Source organism: Typopeltis vanoorti, chromosome 7 (assembly GCF_054136105.1).
Source record: "Typopeltis vanoorti isolate ZY-2024b chromosome 7, IOZ_Tvanoo_1.0, whole genome shotgun sequence".
NCBI lineage: Eukaryota > Metazoa > Arthropoda > Arachnida > Uropygi > Thelyphonidae > Typopeltis > Typopeltis vanoorti.
This window is the reverse complement of record NC_143555.1, coordinates 9,983,897-10,004,981: the sequence shown is the minus strand read 5'-3', so window position 1 is coordinate 10,004,981 and position 21,085 is coordinate 9,983,897. Positions and strand designations below refer to the sequence as shown.

The 21,085-nt window shown below is 35.3% G+C and overlaps 1 protein-coding gene across 3 annotated transcripts in view; it reads left to right on the top strand.

Moving 5' to 3' along the window:
• The window catches only part of LOC150104479 (ATP-binding cassette sub-family C member 8-like), an 822,612-nt gene that overhangs the window by 238,299 nt on the left and 563,228 nt on the right, over nucleotides 1–21,085 (top strand). For all 3 annotated transcript variants that reach the window (XM_090395659.1, XM_090395657.1, XM_090395658.1), the window contains exon 10: nucleotides 2,132–2,172. In XM_090395659.1, the coding sequence (XP_090251785.1) occupies nucleotides 2,132–2,172 (41 nt within the window). The remainder of the gene's footprint in view (nucleotides 1–2,131; nucleotides 2,173–21,085) is intronic.

Here is a 21,085-nt window from a genome sequence, read left to right as displayed (position 1 = left end):
ACTAAAGGAAACACTGAAACAAATGAAAAACGACAAATCACCAGACAATGATGGCATCACCATTGAACTAATAAAATATGCAGGTGAGATTATTTACCCTTACATCCTGAATATTCTCAATCTATATCTAGAAGAAGGAAAAATCCCAGATGAATGGAACAACACCAACCTAGTGTTAGTGCACAAAAATGGAGACAAGGAACAAATAAAAAATTACCATCCAATAAGCCTGTTACTAACATTCTATGAACTCCTCACAAAAATCATAGCAAACAGGATAACACATGTACTAGAAGATAATCAGTCAATAGAACAAACAGGATTGAGATCCTTTTTTTTCAGTACTATGGACAATATCCACACACTAAGACAATTATTATTATTAGATAAATGTAATGAATTTAATATACCCCTTTGTCTAGCTTTCATAGATTATGAAAAAGCTTTTGACACAGTCAAGACGATGGAACTAATAACAGCCCTAGAGAAACAAGGTGTTGAACCCCAGTACATCAAACTTCTAAAACATATCTATAGCAATTATACTGCAACCATAATGCTATGGAACAAGAATATGAAAAAAAAATCTAAATTCAAGGAGTTAGGCAAGGGACACTGTCACCAAAACTGTTCATTGCAGTACTAGAAGAAATCTTTAAAAACTTAAACTGGAACAATAAAGGCATAAAGATAAATGAGAAATACCTCTGACACTTAAGTTATGCAGATATGATATCTTGATAATAGCTGAAACAGCTAAAGAACTTCAAGGTATGATAGACCAACTTAATACACCAACTTCAGACTTAAGAAAGTCTGAAGAAAGGTCTAAAAATAAATACTGGGAAAACTAATGTTCAACAAGTCAGCAATAAAATCACCCATCACCCTAGGAAATAATCAATTAGATATTGTAGATCAGTTTGTCTATCTAGGACAGCTCTTTGATTTAGATAAAGGCATTGAATCAGAAATCAATAGATGAATACAGTTGGCATGGACAGCTTTTGGAAAACTAAGTTCCATTCTTAAGAGTGGTATCCCATTGTGCCTAAAAGGAAAGTAATTGATCGGTGCTTAATACCAGTCATGGCTTATGGTAGTGAGACCTGGAACCTAACAAAAAGACTGGAAAACAAATTGAAGATTACTCAAAGAAAATGTGAAAGAAATATCCTAGGGATCTTTTTAAAAGATAAAATAAGAAACTCTTGGCTTAGAGAGAAAACCAAGATAAATGACATTCTAATTCATATTAAGACCAGAAAATGGAAGTTGGCAGGCCATGTAATGAGAAGAGGGGATGGATGCTGGACCAAGGAACTTACAAACTGGATATCAACCAGATGAAGAAACAGGGGAAAGCCAAGGACTAGATTGGATGATGACCTTAGAAGCTTTGACAAGAAGTGGAAGAAGACTGCCAAAGATAGAAAGAAGTGGTCAAAAATGGGAGAGGCCTTTGTCCAGCAGTGGACTGACCAAGGCTGAAAAAGAAGATGATGATACAATAATTTATTGGTTATTTGTGCATTCCTAATTTTGTTTGATATTGTTACACCTTTAATTTTTTTTCTAATGTTTCATCTGAATGGTTTCGCTTGATTGTCTTATTTTTATAGTTTCTGGACACATTTCTGCTGCATATGTAGGTATTGCTCTGACAACTTCTTCATAGATTCTTTGCAGAAAAAATGGACTGCAATAAATGCTGCATACTTATAGCATTTATGACAGCATATAATTTGTTGTTTACAAAGATGCTGTGGAGGATTATTTCTCTTAACTAAAAATAAGTTATTAAATTGTACATTTGTTTGGTTATAACCCTTAATATAGATTTCACATGGTCTTAATCAAAATGTTTCTGTGTATAATTACCCTGTCATTTTTTTTTTTTTTTCTAAATTCAAAACTGGCATTTTATGTATTAAATGTAGTTACATTATATTCAGTTTTATGAAATTTGAGATTCAGGTTGTAAGATCTGTATTCCTTTTGCTGTTGGTGTGGGGATTAAAACATTGGGCCTAATCATGTTCATATTAAAATTTTTGACTTGTGTATGTATCTGTGTATGCCTGTGCATTGATTTATTGTGTAATTATTTATTTATTTATTTATTATGCAGCTTTCATCACTCAAGCATCATCCATTGTTGTGACTCTTGTGGTAAGTTGAATAATAGCATGGCATTAGAAAATATTAGAGCCAATAGGGCATATTTAATCATAATTGTTTTACTTGCTTTGATAGGCATGCTAAAGCACTATTTGTACACTGACTGAATACATAAGGCTACAACAGTTCATAAAAGTTCCAGAAATCGTTATTAGATTCCAGAATTTTAAACTTGTTTGTTACTTTTTTTTAATGCAATGTCCAAACAGGTTAGACAGTTACTGATGTTCCCATTAGTAATTGTCCAATCTTTCTTGCTGATCACCTTGCCATTTGCATGGTGTGGTCTGTGTGGGTTTAATAAAGTTTTATTATTATTATTATTCAGGCCTGCATGGAGTCAAAAGACTCATCGTGGGAGGTCCCTCCTAGGAAACACAAAGTCTATCATACCACTCCTTGAACTCCTTGACCATTCTCATTCTCACCACTCTATCAGGCAATGCATTCCATGGTTCAACCACCCTCCATGCAAAGAAATCACTCCTCACCCTCTTGTTCACAGCTTCCTTTCGTAACTTCCAGGGATGTCATCGTTCCTTCCTGCTGTTCCACCAAGAGAAAGAACTCCCCAGTGCCAACCCTGTAACTACCTCTCAACAGTTTAAAAGTCTCAATCATATCACCTCTCCTTCTTCTATCCACCAAACTCTGCATTCCACATTCTCTCAGCTGATCCTCATAACTAACATTGTATAGTCCTGAAACCATTTTTGTTATCTGCCTCTGTACCCTTTTCACAGTGATATTAATAACAAAATTTTCTTTGAATGGTGTAGTATGGATGCCATATTTCATATTAATCTTGAGACTTATGTCCCTCATTGGAAAAACAAATTTTGGTTTAGATCCTCTCAAAAATGTTAGTATCTCCATCTAAGCTTTTTCAACCAAGGTTGCATTAGCCATTTTCAGATGGAAGTGATACTTTTATCCTCCATAATCTCAGATGATTCTTCTTGTACATCAGCTGACCTGAAAATGCTTGCTCTCAGTAGATAGTAATAACTGACACATTGGGACATTAGTTTTCATCATCATCATGCTTTTCAAGGATTTAGGCCTAGAGTTGCCTGTTCCAAACCTTAGACATCATCGTTGAATCTCTTTAGAGGACATCCTGGTTTTCTTTTTCCTGATGGTTTGTAATTTAAGGCTTGTTTAGGTAATCCTTCTGTCTTCATTCTTTCAACCTGTTCCATCCATTTATGTTGATATTTTTTAATTTTTTCTATTATTGATTTCTGGTTTAATTCTTTCATAATTTCTTCCTTTCTTTTGTGATTTGAATAGAGTATACTCTGCAGTTTTTCTCATAAACTTCATTTCAGCTTTTATTAATCTTTGTTTATCTTTTTTTTTTATTGCCCAGATTTCACTTCCATACAACAGGACTGGTAGAGCTAATTAGTCTGGTTTGTTTTTGTACTAGGTTAGGTTTAAATATAGAGTTAATTACACCTGTTATTTTTAAATATTTTGCAATTTTTAGGCTTATATCTTTTTCATTTTCATATGTAATCATACATCCTAGGTAGTTAAATGAATTCACTTGTTCTAAAATCTTGTTATCTATTACTATTTTAGTTTTTACTGTATCTTGTCCTTTAAAGGCCATAGTTTTTGATTTTCTGTTGATATTAATTATCATTCCGTAATCTTTGGCTATCTCATTTAAATTTAAAATATCTTTCTGTAAGTTATCTTCAGAATTTGTAATTATTTTGCAGTTATTTGCAATATCATCAGCAAAAAGGAGAGTGTTTAAGTTCAGAGTTAAAAAAAATTTAATACCTTAATGGAAATTTTTATTCCATTTTATTATTATTTCATTTAGATAAATATTAAAAAGAGTTGCTGAAAGGGTACATCCCTGTTGGACTCCTTGGTTTATCTCTCTTGGATATGATACTTCATAATTTTATCTTATTTGTATTTGATTATTTTCATATCTACTTATAATAGCTTTTAGAATATTATTTGGTATTTGTCTTTCTTTTAATATGTTAAATAAAATACAGGTAACCCTCGTATAATGCAGTACTTATACAATGCAGTCTACAAATTGTAGTAGCCCTTGTTCAATGCGGTACTTATACAACACGGTTTCGATAAAAACACAGTCTACAAATTGTAGTATCTTTTCTTTATTTTTCATATATTTTTCACTGTGTGACTTAAAAATCAAATTTTATCTTCATGAAATTTGCATCTGCCTGTCTCGTGCATGTGGTTATAAGTAGCGAATTTATATTAGGCGAAATGCCCTTTAGCACGCATGCATGTCTATTGTTTAACGTATAAAGTTTTTATTGTTGAAAGTTGTCTTCGTTTTCTGCCAGGAAAACACATTAAAAATCATAAGTGTGTTAATCTCATGCTGAGCACTTTATTTTCTGGTAAGTTACATACAATATGTAATGCTTTTTTTTTATGTAAAAATTTTGTTTATAAGGATAATTTAGTTCAATATTAACCTTACATGTATATAGAAGGGGTGCTTAAAGACTAAAGCTGTTTAAGTGGGAAGAGACTTCCATTTAGCTCTTGAGAGACACTTGTGACATTATGATTAGGAATTATAGACACATTAACACAAGAATATTTTAATATTTGCCAAATATTTCAGTCTGAAACTAACAGACTATCCTCAGTGACTACGTAGTAACAGTTTTTAACAAGGTGGAATACCAACAATTGATCATTCAAAAGTAGAACGAGCCACGTAATGTTACATTGCTAAGTATTAAAAAGAGGAAAAATTTCACCAGAGTGATGATTAAATTATAGATATTAATTCACAATTTCATATGATAATCTTAATTTCTAAATAACATTAGACTAATGTAGGAATTAAAAGTTTCAATTAAAAAAAAATAATACTTTAATGTGTTATCTTATCCTAATTAAACTTTTGCATATGGGAAAGTCTTGAGGTTTGGGATCCATCGATGGGAGGATGCATACTCGATTGGAGGAGCTGTATTGGAGGAGGTAGGGGAGACAAGAGATCTGGGGGTAAGGATTGATAGAAAACTGAAATTCAGGGAGCATATTGCAAAGGTGGTGAGGGTAACTCAGAGGATTGCTGCAATACTGAGAATGACGCTGACCTGCAGAGATAAAAGAGTTATCATTCCTTTGTATAAGACCCTGATCAGACCACACTTAGAGTATTGTTCTCAGATTTGGTCCCCAGAATTTGAAGGGGATAAATTGACTGTGGAAAGGGTACAGAGGCAGATAACAAAGATGGTTTCAGGACTGTACAATATGAGTTATGAGGATCGACTGAGGGAATATGGACTGCAGAGTTTGGTGGATAGAAGAAGGAGAGGTGATATGATCGAGACTTTTAAACTGTTAAGAGTCAGTTACAGAGTAGACATTCGAGAGTTCTTTCGCTTGGTGGAATGGCAGGAAGGAGCAATGACAAGGGACCATCCCTGGAAGTTATGAAAGGAGGCTGTGCGCAAGATGGTGAGGGGGGGTGGTTTCTCTTTGTGCAGGGTGGTTGAACCTTGAATGCATTGCCTGAGAGAGTGGTTGGAGCGGGAACGGTCAATGGGTTCAGGGAGTGGTATGATAAACTTTGTGTTTCCTAAAAATGATCTCCCATGATGAGTCTTTTGACTCCATGGAGGCCAGGATAATAATAATAATGATATTTAAAGTACAAAAAGCCATGTAAAAACTGAAATGTGGAAAGGCAGCTGTAGTAGATGAAATTCAATCAGAAATGATAAAATATGTAGGTATAAAAGTTTTTTCATGGATGCACTGCATAATTGAGAATGGCTGGCCAGACAGCTGAATTCCAGGTGATTGGAGTAGAGCTCTCATAGCACCCATAATTAAAAAGTGAAATAATCCTGAATGTGAGAATTACAGATGAATTCCCATACTGAGTGTTTCAGTTAAGATTTATACAAGTATACTTGAGAAATGGTTAAGCAAAATTGTAGAAGGGAAGCTTGGTGAAGAAAAAACTGGATTCAGGCAAATAGAGGTTGTCAGAATCAGATTTTCACTTTAAGACAAATAGTTGAGAAATCTTGGGAATATATAAATAGGATTTGCTTTTAAATTTTGTACATCTGAAAATATGACATATAAATGGTATAAGGTGCCAAGAGGAAAGCTGTTCAAATATACATTTATATGGTTCATAGTTAAGAATTTATGGAGACACAACACATGTGTTAAAATAATTACTTTATTTAATATTAGGAAAGTAACAATTGACGTTTTGACCTCTGTATTGAGGTAATCATCAGGAAAATACATTTGTATAAGATACAAGCTAAATGCCACTGTACTTTACAAAGGTAAAATGAATCTAACTGCTTATTAATCTTTTAACTAGCCTGATCTCTTGTGGAAAAAGCTAAATTAATAATATTAAATTAAAAAAAATTAAAAACTAAATTAATAATATCAAATTTAAAAATTTTATAAATAGATTTAAAAAAATTAAAAACCAATAAATATAAAAATAAATTAAAAATGTAAATTAAAATAAATAAAAATAAACACAAAATATTTTTTAAAAATATTAAAAATGCCGGTCCGAGTGGTTAGTGTATCCTGCCAGCCTAAAGCCCAAAGTCTAACTCAGATATGTTGATGATATTTTAGCCATTTGGCCCCACAGCCGTGAAACATTAAATACATTCCTTCTCCACCTGAACAAACAACATAAACGTATCCAATTCACCATTGAAATCGAAAACAAAAACTCTTCTCCTTTTCGAGACACACTCGTCACACATCTTCCTTCAGCACATACACAAAAATTCATACCACCACTGAACACAAAAACTAGGAGCCATAAACACCTTCGAACACGGAGCACTAACAATTTGCTCCAATGAACAAGCTCTGAACAGAATTTGAAATCATTAATAACACATTTGTAAAATATGGCTTCAATAAAAAAACAGTTCACAAAATCCTTCATAAAAATACCACTAAATAAAAAAATAACAAGAATGCCTTAGCATTTCAGAAAAAATAGACAGAACACTACATACATACAACATCAAGACTACCTTCAAACCCCTGACAAAATTAAGAAATTTACTCAGTGCTTCCAAAGATCCTTTTCCATACCTGGCCCACACAGGGGTTTACAAAATCCAGTGTACATGCAACCTACTCTACATAGGGGAAACAGGATGCGCAATTCTAATCAGAAAAGACGAACACAGAAGACACATTAAATATCTCCATTATGGTAAAACAGGCCTATGAGACTATACACTCCAAACATGCCATGGAATTCACTGGAAACACACCAAGTCCCTACACCTCCCCAAAGCCTAGTTTGAAAGAAAATTCAAAGAAGCATGTGAAATGCTAAAACACTATTGAAACCTGAACAAAAATGATGGATTAACATTCCAAGAATGTGGAACCCTCTGCAACCCTTACAGCAACCAGAACAAGCCTAGAAGAAAATCTCAATACAAGTGGACTTTAGAAATGTTTAATGTACGGAGACTGTTCAATAAGTTATAAGACTATATTTATACAGAAAACAGATTACCTTTAATCGTCATCATTTACATGGTCTTTTTCGAAGTAACTACCGTGAGACGCAATGCATTTGTCCCAACGTTGCGTCCACTTCTTAAACACATGTGAAAGTCCGTTTTTTGAGAGTTCTTTCAAAACCGCCTCCGCAGCTTTTACACATGCTTTGTTGCTTTCGAAATGGCGGCCTCTTAGTGGTTTCTTGAGCTGAGGAAACAGCCAGAAATCGCACGGTGCGAGATCAGGACTGTATGGAGGGTGTGGTAGGATATCTATGTTGTTCTTCTGCAAAACGTCCACTACACCACCAGCAATATGTGGCCTTGCATTATCGTGGTGCAATAAGAAGCCATTCTTCAGCAATGGATGCTTCCTTTTGACATGCTGTACCATTGTTCGTAAAACATCTGCATAGTATGAGCCGTTTACAGTATTCCCGGGCTCTACAGCGTGTTGGTAAACAATGCCTTTGTAGTCAAAAAACATTATGGTTATAACTTTACCAGCTGATTTTACAGTTTTTGCTTTCTTGGGCGAAGACGGATGCTTCCATTCACTGCTTTGTTGTTTCATTGTAGGGTCATAGTGATACAACCAAGCTTCATCTGCTGTAATGATTCATTTTAAGAAGTTGTCACCTTCTTGTTCCAGTCTTTCTTTCCATTCTGTGCACACATCCACTCGATGCTGCATTTGCTCCGGTGTCAAGAGTTTGGGAATCCATCGGGCGCAAACACGTTTCAGTCCCAAATGTTCAGCCATGATTGAGTGAACACTTCCCACAGAAATATTCAGGACAACATGCAGCTGGCATACTGTAATTCTGCAATCCTCCTTGATGATAATCGCTGCTGTGTTGATCATTGTCTCTGTGATGGACGTTGAAGGTCTTCCCTCACATTCAAGATCTTCCACATTTTGACTTCCTTCCTTAAAAGTTTTATGCCAGCGAAAAACACTTGCCCTCGACATTGCTTCATTGTGGAAAGTTTTGCGTATCATGTTAAAAGTGTCCAATGCCGATTTTTGCAAACGCACACAAAATTTAATCACATAACGCTGTTCCAAGGATGCTTCCATTTCGACGACTGGTTGCAGCTCATAGGCGCGCCGAAACAAGCTTGCGTTTAGTCATGTGACACTCTGGCACATATCAGCCCATATACGCCATCTATCAACCTCTTTCGTTAATACAGACAGCAACATTTCTTTATTCCACAGAAATTAATATTGTGATGAGTGGTTTCGCGACAGTAAAATTAGTCTTATTACTTATTGAACAGCCCTCGTAGTTATGTTTTAAATTAAAAAAATATTTTATATGTTTATTTTTTATTTATTTTAATTTAATTTTAATTTATTTTTATATTTATAGGATTTTAATTTTTTTAAAATCTATTTATACAATTTTTAAAATTTAATATTATTAATTTGTTTTTTTCCAAAAGAGGTCAGGCTAGTTAAAAGATTAATATGCAGTTAGGTTCATTTTACCTTTCTAAAGTACAGTAGCATGTAACATGTATCTTATACATATGTATTTTCCTGATTATGATCTCAATACAGAGGTCGAAACATTGATCGTTACTTTGCTAATATTAAGTAAGGTAATTATTTTAATACGTGTGTTGTGTCTCCATAAATTCTTAACTATGAATGTTGACCACTGTGTAACCTTAAAAGAAAGTACATTTATATGGTGTTAATGGGACATTATATTGAGTAATACATAGTATTGCACAATACAATGTCCCATTAACATTGGATATTTGAATAATTATAATTATTCAGATATCCAAAATATAAATATAATATCCAAATCATTTATTTCAATCAATATACTTTCCCTCAGCTTTGATACAGCGTTTGACACGGTCAATTCGTTAAATGAGTGTTTCATATCGGTTTGGGATACTGTTGAGAGTCATGGTTACTGATGCTTGAACGTTTTCACTGGTGTTGTATCACTTTCCTTTCATCAGCAAATGAAGTTGGGGGAAGAGAAAGAAGTCACGGGGTGCTAAATCAAGTGAATACGGTGAGTGATCCAACATACAAACTTGGTTTTTGCTTAAAAACTGTTTCACAATGTTCGAACGATGAGATGGTGCATTGTCGTGCAAAAGTGACCAGCTGCCTGCATCACAATATTCATGCCGTACGCAATGAATTCTCGCTATCAATTGCTTCCAGACTTCGAGATAAAACTCGCCATTGACCGTTTGGCCAGGTGGAACGAATTCTTTGTGAATAATGCCCTCGGAATCGTAGAAACAAATCAGCATTGTCTTTACTTTTAACTTCTCCAAGCGACTTTTTTCGGATGCCCCTCTTCTGGTGGTCTCCACTCAGCACTCTGGTGCTTTGTTTCTGGCTCATATTCAAAACACCACGTTTTGTCACCAGTAACGATAGTTTCAAGGAAGTTTGAGTCTTTATGAGTGGTTTTAATGAGATCCTCGCAGTGCTCAATTTGTTACATTTTTTGTTCATCAGTCTACTTATGGGACACAAATCGCGAATTCAATTTACAAAGGCCCAAACTCTAGGTCAGAATGTTGTGCACAGTTGATTTTGGAATCCCCAATTCATCTGTAATCAATCTCACAGATGTTTTCGTATTTCTTTGATGAAATCACGCACTTTTTGGATGTTAACTTCGCTCAGTCCAATTTTTGGATGGCCTAGCTTTTCGTCGTCCTCAAGCGCCTAAACCACTTTGAAATCGTTTAAACCACTTGTAAACTTGAGTAAGGGATAAGCATTCATCACTGTATGCTTTTCGAAGCATTTGATGCGTTTTGGTAAAACGTTTACCAAGTTTAACACGCAAGTCAATCGCAGCTCTCTGTTTGAAACTCATTTTCCGATTGTTCGTCAAAACACACTGTCACTCTTGGCACTATAACTCGGCTTCTAATGAAACAAATGTCATAAACAGTTGACACAACACTAATGAAGGTTGCCGCTTTCGACAACAAAAAGATACAACAGGTGGCACCACTAGTTTTTTCTATTTTCGAAAAGTTCGGTTTCTTTTTGGAAAGAGGGTGTAGAATTGAAGGAGGTACAAGGAAGATGTTTGATGTTAAATCAGGAGTGTGACAAGGGTGTACATTAACTCCACTATTATTCATTATCTATATGTATCACATTAATGATGGAAAGTGGTATTAAATCTGATATCAAAATTGGCGATAATCTTAGCTCTTTATTCTTTACGCAGATGATAATGATATTATTATTATTACTACGTGACACCTCTAGGGAGTCCATAGACTCATTGAGGGAGGGCACCTACTCTACAACTCTGTTTCCACTAAAAACATCAACTCTATCCTGAATGGAGAACCTAAAGAACAAGTAAAACATTTCAACTATTTAGGTACACTTTTTAGTGAATATGGCAAATTAAATATCCAAATAGACAATAGAATTAGCAAAGCTTTTATGGTAGGAAGTCTGCTGAATAAATTTATAAAGAATAGCAATGAAATTAGTGAAAGCACTAAATTAGCTGTATACAAGACAATGTTCAAACCAATTTTCACTTATTAATATGAGAGCTGGGTTAGAAATAAACACTTGATCAAAGACTGGAGACCACAGATCTGAAAGTTCTGAGAAAGATTAGTGGAGTGAACAGATGGCATCAGTGTCAGTATCATATTAAAAATGAAGACATTAGAAAGGAACTTGCAATTGTTAGCATTCAGGAATGTGCTAGCAGAACCAATCCCAGATTGTATGGGCACTTAAAGAACTGTAGAGGAAAGATCAGAAAAACAAGTGCTCATTGCCAGGTTGGCAGCAAAAAGACCAATATGTGGGGGATTAATATGTTAAAAAGTGCCTTAGAAGAGTGTAATATGAGATCTGATAATGTTGTGAACGTGACAGATAAGAGCTTAATTTTGAGGAAAATTGATCGGAAGTTATTAATGGTGTTACTTTTTCATGTAGTACTATCATAATATCCTGCACCCCATGAGGATATGTATCAGGAATTTGATGATGATGTACCAGGATGGTCTGAAAAGTTCTCAGCCTCGACCATAGATAGCAACACTATCGGCAAGATTTTTTTTTCTAAGTTGGTGCATCTGTCATAAACATCCATGTGAAATGCAAGTCATTCTATCAAGTAGTTTGTTTTATACTGTTGTCTGAAGCAAAAGTGTTTTCTGTATTCCTTGAAATGGATAAATTTGAGTATCGTGCGGTTATAAAATTCTTTGCAAAAGAAGATAAATAGCCTTCACCCACGTATTCAATTCACCATGGAAAAAGAAAATTCTGGTACTTTACCATTTTTGGATAGCCTCCTTACTCGAATTTCTTCTGGTACCTTATCTACAAGCTTCTTTCGAAAACCCACATTTACTGGCAGATACATTCATAAAAAGTCTGCTCACCACACATCTCAAAAATTTGGCATTCTTACATCCCTAATTAATAGAGCACATAAAGTCTGCTCTTCTCCAGTAATCTTACAACAAGAACTTTCCACCATTAACTTTTTAATGATGAAGAAACCTAAGGTTTCTTCAACAGTCTGCAGAGTTCCAATCCCTTACATTCCAGGAATCTCAGAATCTATAGGTAAAATTTTGAAAAAGTACCAATTAATTCCCATGTATGTTCCTATCAACAAAATTTCCTCTTTATTGCCTTCTACAAAGGATAAACCGTCATCTCTATCTTTGGCTGGCGTTTACCAAATACCATGTGAATGCGATGTCTCTTATTTTGGACAAACTGGCCATTCTGTGGAAAAAAGAATTAAAGAACATCAATATTATATTGAATACAACAAACCTCAGAAGTCTGGTCTAGCACAACACAGTATTATTAACACTACTCATAATATCCAGTGGGATAAAGCTATTCTCCTCCATAGATACAGGTTCAAATATGAACGCCTTTTTAAAGAAAGTTATGCAGCTATTTTACATCGACTGAATTTGAATCGAAATGATTGTCTCTCTCTCTTGAAGATCTGGGAGACTTTTATTTTATGTAATCAATAAAAAACCAATTATCTTAAATATTAATTATATTATTATTTGCTATCATTTCCTAGCACGCGGAAACAATTGTTTTTTAATAGGTGATCCACCGAATGTTCATTACTTGTATTCCATTTATATAACTGTTTGTATGACACTGAAGATGTACTATTAGTTTTAGTATGAAATATCTGTACCTTATTAATTAAATAGTTATTACTGTGGTCTTACGTGTTCTTTTATAATTAATAATTTTTAAAAAAAAGGTTTAACACTGAAAGAAATTCATTTGAAGTTCATAAAAGTTTTTGGGCTCTCTTCTCCTTCGTTTTAGACAATTAAGAAATGGGCTGCTGAGTTTAAACATGGCCGTATTAGTCTTGAAGATGATCCACATGAAGGACATCCAAAAAGTGTAACAACACCAGAAATCATTGATCAAGTGCACGATATGGTATTGGATGACCAGTGAGTCAAAGTGCGTGAAATTGCTGAGATTATAGGCATTTCAAAAGAGTAGGATATATTTTGCATGAAATATTGCAAAAAAAAAAAAAAGCTTTGTGCAAGATGGGTGCTGCACTTGCTCACAGCAGATCAAAACCTCACCTGCATGAAAATCTCTGAACAGTGCTTGGAGTGTTTTAACAAGAATAAAACTGATTTTGTGTATCGATTTATTACTATGGATGAGACTTGGATTCACCCCATTATACACCAGAATCCAAGCAGCAGTCAAAACAGTGGGCTGGTTGTTTGATACCAAAGAAGAAAAAGTCGGTTCCATCAGCAGGAAAGGTTATGGCATCTGTGTTTTGGGATGCTAAAGGCATTTTGTTTATTAACTATCTTGAAAAGGGTAAAACAATAACTGGGGAATATTATTATTATTTTTTAACCAGATAACAAAAAAATTCCTGAGAAAAGCCTGGTTTGCAGATGAAAAAAAATCATCTTTTATCAGGACAATGCACTTGCCCGCAAAGGTCTTTTGGCAATGAGAAAATTAAGGGATCTGCACTGTGAATTGTTGGAACATCCACCCTATTGCCCAGATTTGGTTCCCTCTGAGTTCTATCTCTACCCAAAACTAAAACTCTTTCTTGCTGGTCAGCATTTTTCTTTGAATCAAGAAGTGATTGCAGCTGTAATTTGCAGATCTTACTGAGAGCCACTACAGGGACGGAATAAGTGCTGGAGCATTGCTGGAATAAATATATTAGCTTTAAGGGAGATTATGTTGAAAAATGAGAATAATTTTGAAATTATAAATTTGTTTTTTCATTGTTAGGTGGAGAACTTTTCAGCTCACCCTCCTATATACAATATCATTATTATTAAGAGAGACCTTCAGGGAGTCAGAGACTCATCGAAGGAGGCCACGTACTACACACATCAGCTATCATACTTATTCTTGAATTCATTCACACTGATTGCACTCACAACATCCAATGGCAATCCATTCCAATCATGCACCACTCTCTGAGAGAAAAATCTAGCCCTCACACCCTTCTTGGCGGCCTTCATTCTCAGCTTCCAAGGATGCCCTCTCATCCTTTCCCCACCCTCCATAAATTGAAAAATCCCATCAATTGAAATCCTGTATGAGCCTTTCAGAAGTTTGTAAGTCTCAATCATATCACCCCCCTCTTTCTCCTGTTTGCTAGTGTCTGCAGTGTACAAATTCTCAATCTGTCTTCATAATCAGTATTCCACAATCCTGATGTCATTTTAACACTCTTCTTTGTACTCTCACCAATATATCAGAATCACAATGGAAACCAGGAGACAGACCTGTGCACAATAGTCCAAGTGATGTCTTATCAGGGCATTGTAAAGAGGCAAAATTACACCCTTATCTTTACATGTGAATGTTCGTTTCAGCATTGAAATTATCTTTTGAGTTGTATTTGCAATCTTTGCCACATGGCCCCTAAACTTCAACTTCCTATCTACTCACACTCCAAGATCCCTAGCCTCATCAGTTTCTTCTAGCCTGATCCCACCAATATAATACGACATTGGATATCCAATCATGCCGAAGTGAATGACTTTACATTTACTGACATTGAACTGACACCCATTTTCCCATGCTCACAATTCCAGCCTATTCAAATCATTCTGTGAAGACTGCATATCAGCAGCATTCCTGATTACCCTACCTATCTTTGAATCATCAGCAAATAACTGTATGTCGCTTGTCAAATCCTTCCCAATATCATTAATGTACAGATTGAATAACAGTGGACCAAGCACTGATCCTTGTGGTACACCACTTGTGTACACCTTAAACCTTGCAGACTCAGATCCCCTCGTATACCACTTTTTGATATCTGTCAGTCAGCCATTCTCTTATCCATGCTAATATTGTATAACGCAAACCCATTTTCTGCAATTTATGAAGCAGTCTGCCATGCTGTATTCTGTCAAAAGCCTTAGCAAAATCCAAAACTATCATAGCGTATTCATTCCCCTTGTCTAGTTCAATGGTAACATTGTTATAGAATGTGAGCAAGTTGCTAAAACATGACCTTCCCTTAGTAAACCCATGTTGTTCATTGTAAAGCAGAGATTCACTGTCAATACGTTTATGAGTGCGGGCCCTAACCAATTTTTCTAAAATCTTCACCACCTCTCCTGAGATACTAATTGATCGATAGTTGGATACGTTGGTCTTTGCACCACCCTTGTGCAATGGAATTACCATACATTCCTTCCATTCCTGCAGAATCTTCCCTGTTCTGAGACTCATATTAAACATCCTGGTCAAAGTAATGGCTAGTCCAACTGAACACTCTTTTAGCACACATGCTGATATTCCATCAGTCCATATTGCAGAATTCTTATTCAATTTGTGCAGCAGCTCTAATACCTTAGCCTCACACATCTGCGTTTCTTCATCTATTGAAGATGAGCTCAATGTTGCGTTCACCAGGTTGATAACTTTTAACGAAATGGGCACTCATTAACTGAACAACCTCTTCTGCATCTGTACCCCTAATGCCATCTGGATTTAGAAGAGTTATTCTTTCATATTCATTCTTTCTTTTGCTTGCAGCATGTTGATAGAAGTCTTGTGGGTTGTCTTTAGCATGCAGAACGAGTTTCTTTTCATAATCAGACTTTGCTTTCTGTACAATAGTTGTGAATATTCTTGCCTACTGCTTATAACATTCATAATGGACATCATCCTTATGCAAACGGTATTCCTTCCCTTTTGTTACGAATCTCTTGCTTAATAAGATTACATATCCATTTGACTCCTACTCTATTTATTCTTTGAACTCTGAGGACACATTCTGATATCGCATTATTTAAGTATTGTTTAAATGCTTCCCATGCACTGTCGATATTCTTTCCATCCAGCAACCGATCCCATTCCACTGAACTCAGTATACTCCTCAGTTGGTCATAATTTCCTGCTTTGTAGTTCCGCATGTAACCTTTTCTGAATGGAACATTCATAAACTTCATGTTTATGAATGTTCAAGTTTATAACATAACCTTACTAAGTACATGTAAGGTCATGTTACCACATGATCACTGTCACCAACTGGAGACAGAATAGTTATGTCTTTAACTGAAACACCCTCTTGACACTATAATCAAATCTAGCACTCTTTGACCTCGAGTTCCTTCTGTCACATGCTGCTTGAGGAAGTTGTCCCACAACAGCTCAATAAATGCATTCTCATTCTTCTCATGAGATTCTACTGCTACCCAATCGATATTTGGATAATTAAAGTCTCCCATTATGATTACTCTTTTCACGCTCATCTTTTCATATGTACGATATATGGAACAGATGGTCTGTTATTTAAAAAATAATGAGAATTGTGTTTTTCTCACAATACAATTTAATTAACAGGAGATCAGTAATTACAATCACAAGTTAAAATTCATACAGTTTTAATTTTTATGTACTATACCATACTGTAGTAAACTATACAGCTTATTCTTTCAACACCTTTAATCTTTGTTAAGGCATAAAACAAAATATGAAACGTTTAATTATTTAAAGGTAAAATATTAATCATTTTATGTATAGTTTAATTTATATATATATATGTGGTGGAGATACTAATGAGCAGTTCATAAAGGTCTTTCAATCTTGTGAATGTGACTTCATGGAGATATTGAGAGCAGTTGATGATGAGGAGGAGAGACTGACTGTAAGTGAGCAAGAGGTATATGGGGAGTTGAGAAAACTAGATGTTAATAAGGCTGTAGGACTTGATAATATATCACCATGTATTCTGAAGGAATGTGCCAGGGAGTTGACACCTGCCTTGATATATTTTTTTAATATGAGTCTTACACTCGGTCAAGTTCCAAAGGAGTGGAAGGAGGGCAAGATTGTGCCATTTCATAAAGGAGGTGATTGAACTCGAGAATCAATTTATAGGCCTATCTGTGTGTCAGGTGTTGTGGTTAAGTTGTTGGAGAAGCTTGTGAGAACTAGAATCCAGAATTGGGTTGACAACAGTGGTATTATCTTATTACAATAAAGTGACTGCTTCCTTGGACAGAGGAGAAGGATACACAGTAATTGCATTGTATCGGAGACTGACTATCTGATAGGTATCAGCAAGTTGTATATGAGGGAGTAATATGCTGCGAAAGGAAAGTCACTAGTGGTTTACCTCAAGGGTCTGTTTTAGGCCATTACTGTTTAACTTGTATGTTAATGGTATTGGTGAAGATTTGGATGGAGATATTCAGTTGTTTACAGATGATGCAAGGTTGGGATGAACCATGAAGAGTAGAGAAGATGTTGTGGTCTTACAAGAAGACTTGAATAAAATTGAGTGATTGGGCATGGAAATGGGGATGCGAGTTCAATGTTGCAAAATGTAAGGTTTTAAAATTTGGAAAACAAAGATTTGATGCAGAATTTATGCTTGTTGAGGATATATTGTTGGAGGTGGAGGAAATGAGAGATCTGGGGGTGATAGTGGATAAGGATCAGAAATTTAGAGGACATTTAGCCAGAATTGTGAAGACGACACATATGGACTATTGTGCACAGATTTGGTCACCTGGTTTTTCATAAGGACGAAGAGATGTTGGAAAGGGTCCAAAGGTAACTGACTAAGGTAGTTTCTAACCTCTGGAATGTCAAGTATGAGGAAAGATTGAGAAGATGTAATTTGCAGAGTCTGGTGGACAGGAGGAAGAGGGGAGATATGATAGAGATCTACAAGTTAGTAAGGGGTTGTTATAGGATCAATGCTGGAGAAGTTCTACAGAAAATAGTGGAAGATCGGGGGAGAACCAGAGGTCATCTCTGACAATTGTATAAAGAGGGTGTGAGTAGGGGAGTGAGAAGCAGGTTTTTTTCTTGCAGAGTTGTAAATGATTGGAATGCCTTGCCTGAGAGCATGGTGTCTGCAAGGAGTTTGAGTGTGTTTAAGACACGGTATGATGAGCTGGGTGTGTGTGATAAAAGGACCTCCCAGATGAGTCTTTGACTCCATGAGGTCTTGGGGTAATAATAATAATAAAAAAGAAATAAAAAGTAGGTGGACAATTGTAATATAGTATTGTCCTAATCTTCTTTTCACAGTTCACAAGAATTACTATAGTGTAATTGAATACTTGAACATTTTACATAATGAAAAAGCTATTTAATCTTGTTATTTTAAAACAAATCTTATATTGTGTGAACAATAAATGAAAGAAAACACCAATTGTACTTTTTAGTTTAAAGTTTTTTAAGTGTGAAATGGTGAAAAACTGAAGGCAAATTGTGTGGGGATCAGAGAGTGGAATACTAGAGAAAAGAATTCTGTTTCCAATCAAGTGCAAACAATCGGGTAGAACTATTTTCAATGAAAGATAATTCATGGAATTCAATTTGGCGTGTTATGAAGACAGTTGAATTTTGTAATTTATGTAAAAAATATCTTGAGGCTGCTGATGGTAAGTCTAGATTACTGCAGGATCTTCGAGGATCTTGCAAAATGGAGGCATTTAAGTTCATGAAGCATCCAATTAAAATAAAACATGCCGTGACATAGACTTTTCCAGAAATCATCCAGAAAATACATGTCTAGCTCCTTGCCAAAGAAAAATGCATTCTAAAATGTTTGATCACATTAGGTGGCTTTTAATAAAACCCATTATACAGTTAAATTCAACAAACCATTTATTGACATGACAAACTTAATAGTCCTGCTAAATAAGCATGATAGAGATATAGGTCCAGTAGAACAGTGCCAGGATGATATGAAATGTGAAGAATTTATTATTGCTGATGTCATGAAACAAAAATTAGTCAAGGAAATCACAGAACTCCAGTATAGCAAGTCTTCTTCTAGATGCTTCTACAGATATAGCAAGTGCAGAAATTTTTCTTTATATAGATACATTGATAAAAATCTGAACCTGAAAGGGGCACTTGCTTCCATAATTCCTCTGTGAAACTCAGTGGCTGCAGGGTACTTTGACAGATTAGAGAGTGAAATGGGCAAATTATTCTTCCCATTGAAGACTAGTGATTGGTTAATAGGCATCGGAACAGATGGAGTAGCTAATATGCTGGGAGAAAACAATTGGTTAATGGAAAAATTAAAGAGATGCAAGATCATATATTAGCACACTGTATTGCACGTAATTTGAATACAGCTGTTTTTAAATCCTATTAAAGGTGTTCCCTTTGTTACAGAAATTGAAACAGTAGTAAAAAATATTATACCCCTTTTACCAGAATTCTACAAAAATACTGAAAGAATCAGAAAGAGTAGCAGCCAGCCATGTAACAAACACATATCCTGAAGTTCAAGTATCTGAATTTGGTAAATCGATGTCTAATAGAATGGAAGCACTGACTGCACTTGTTAACAACTATTTTGCAGTAATAATGCATTTGGAGGAAATAGATAATGGAAAAGGGATATCTCCCAACATCAAAAGGCTTGTTAAAGAAAATAACATAACACTTCTTTGCAAGAGGTATATATTTTCTTTTAGATTTTTTTAATTTTATTTAAACAACTGTCATTGATTTCGTAAAAGGGAAGCCTGCTAATTAGTCAAACAAAATACCATGCTGACAGTTGAATGCCCTTAAAGAAATGAGAGAGGCTCCATGACCTTTTGAGCAGATATTTTTAGATAACATAAATACTGTAGGTATATTACCTGCCATAAGATTGGTAAGGAATAGAATACCAAATTGAGTTGATGGATATGGCATTCTTTATGATGGTCAGCATGGATTTGTAAAGGGTGGGTCCTGTTTTAGTAATTTACTTGCATTTTATGATAAGGTGATGAGTGTGTTAGATAAGGGAGAATCATATGCAGTGATATTCTTAGACTTTGCAAAAGCATTTGACAAAAAGCATTGCAAAAGACACAATATCAGAGATCGGCTCTCTGAATGATACCAGCAGGTTGTACATGATGGAGCAGTGACTCAAAAAAGAAGGGTAACCGATGGCATGCTCCAAGGTTCTGTTCTTGGGCTCCTGCTGTTTAACTATGCATCATCAGCAAATAAGGGAAGAATTATAAGTAGCACTGCTGATGCTGAATTCCTTCAGAAAGATTTGAATAGACAAAAGAGTGGGGTTTTAGTTTTAATATTAATAAGTGCAAGGTGTTGCATTTTGGAGTGCAGAAATATAAGGCTGTGTATTATATCGATGGTGCCGTACTGCAGGAAGTGGATGTGATTAGAGATTTGGGAGTGATGGTTGACAGTAGACTGAAGTTTAGAGGGCATATTGCTAGTGTTGCAAAGGTTGCACATCATAGTGCTGCTATGATAAGAAGTACTCTAACATGCAAGGATAAGGAAGTGGTTGTGCTACTGTATAAGGCACTGGTCAGACTACACTTGGACTATTGTGCTCAGATCTAGTCACCTGGTTTTCAATGTGATGTGGAGACATTGGAGAGGGTCCAGAGATGAGTGACTAAGACAATATCAGAAGTTTGGCATGCTGGCTATGGAGAGAGAGGATGAAGAGATGTGGATTGCAGAGGTTGGTGGAGAGGAGGAAGAGAGGAGATATGATAGAGATGTTTAAGTTAAACATCTCTATATCTCTTGAGAGGCATTTATCAGATTAATCCAGAGGGGATTATAAAAGAGTAGAAGGTGTGAGGGGAAGAATCAGAGGTCATCCCTGGAAATTATGTAAAGTGTGGTGAAGAAGGGTGTGAGGAGTAGATTTTTTACATGGAGGATTGTCAGTGAATGGAATGCATTGCCAGAATGTGTTGTTAATGCAAGGAGTGTTAAGGACTTTAAAATTCTATATGATAAATATGTTGTCATTTGAATGAACCTCCCATGATGAGTCTGTCGACTCCATGGAGGGTGTAATAATAATAATAATAAATAATGGTAT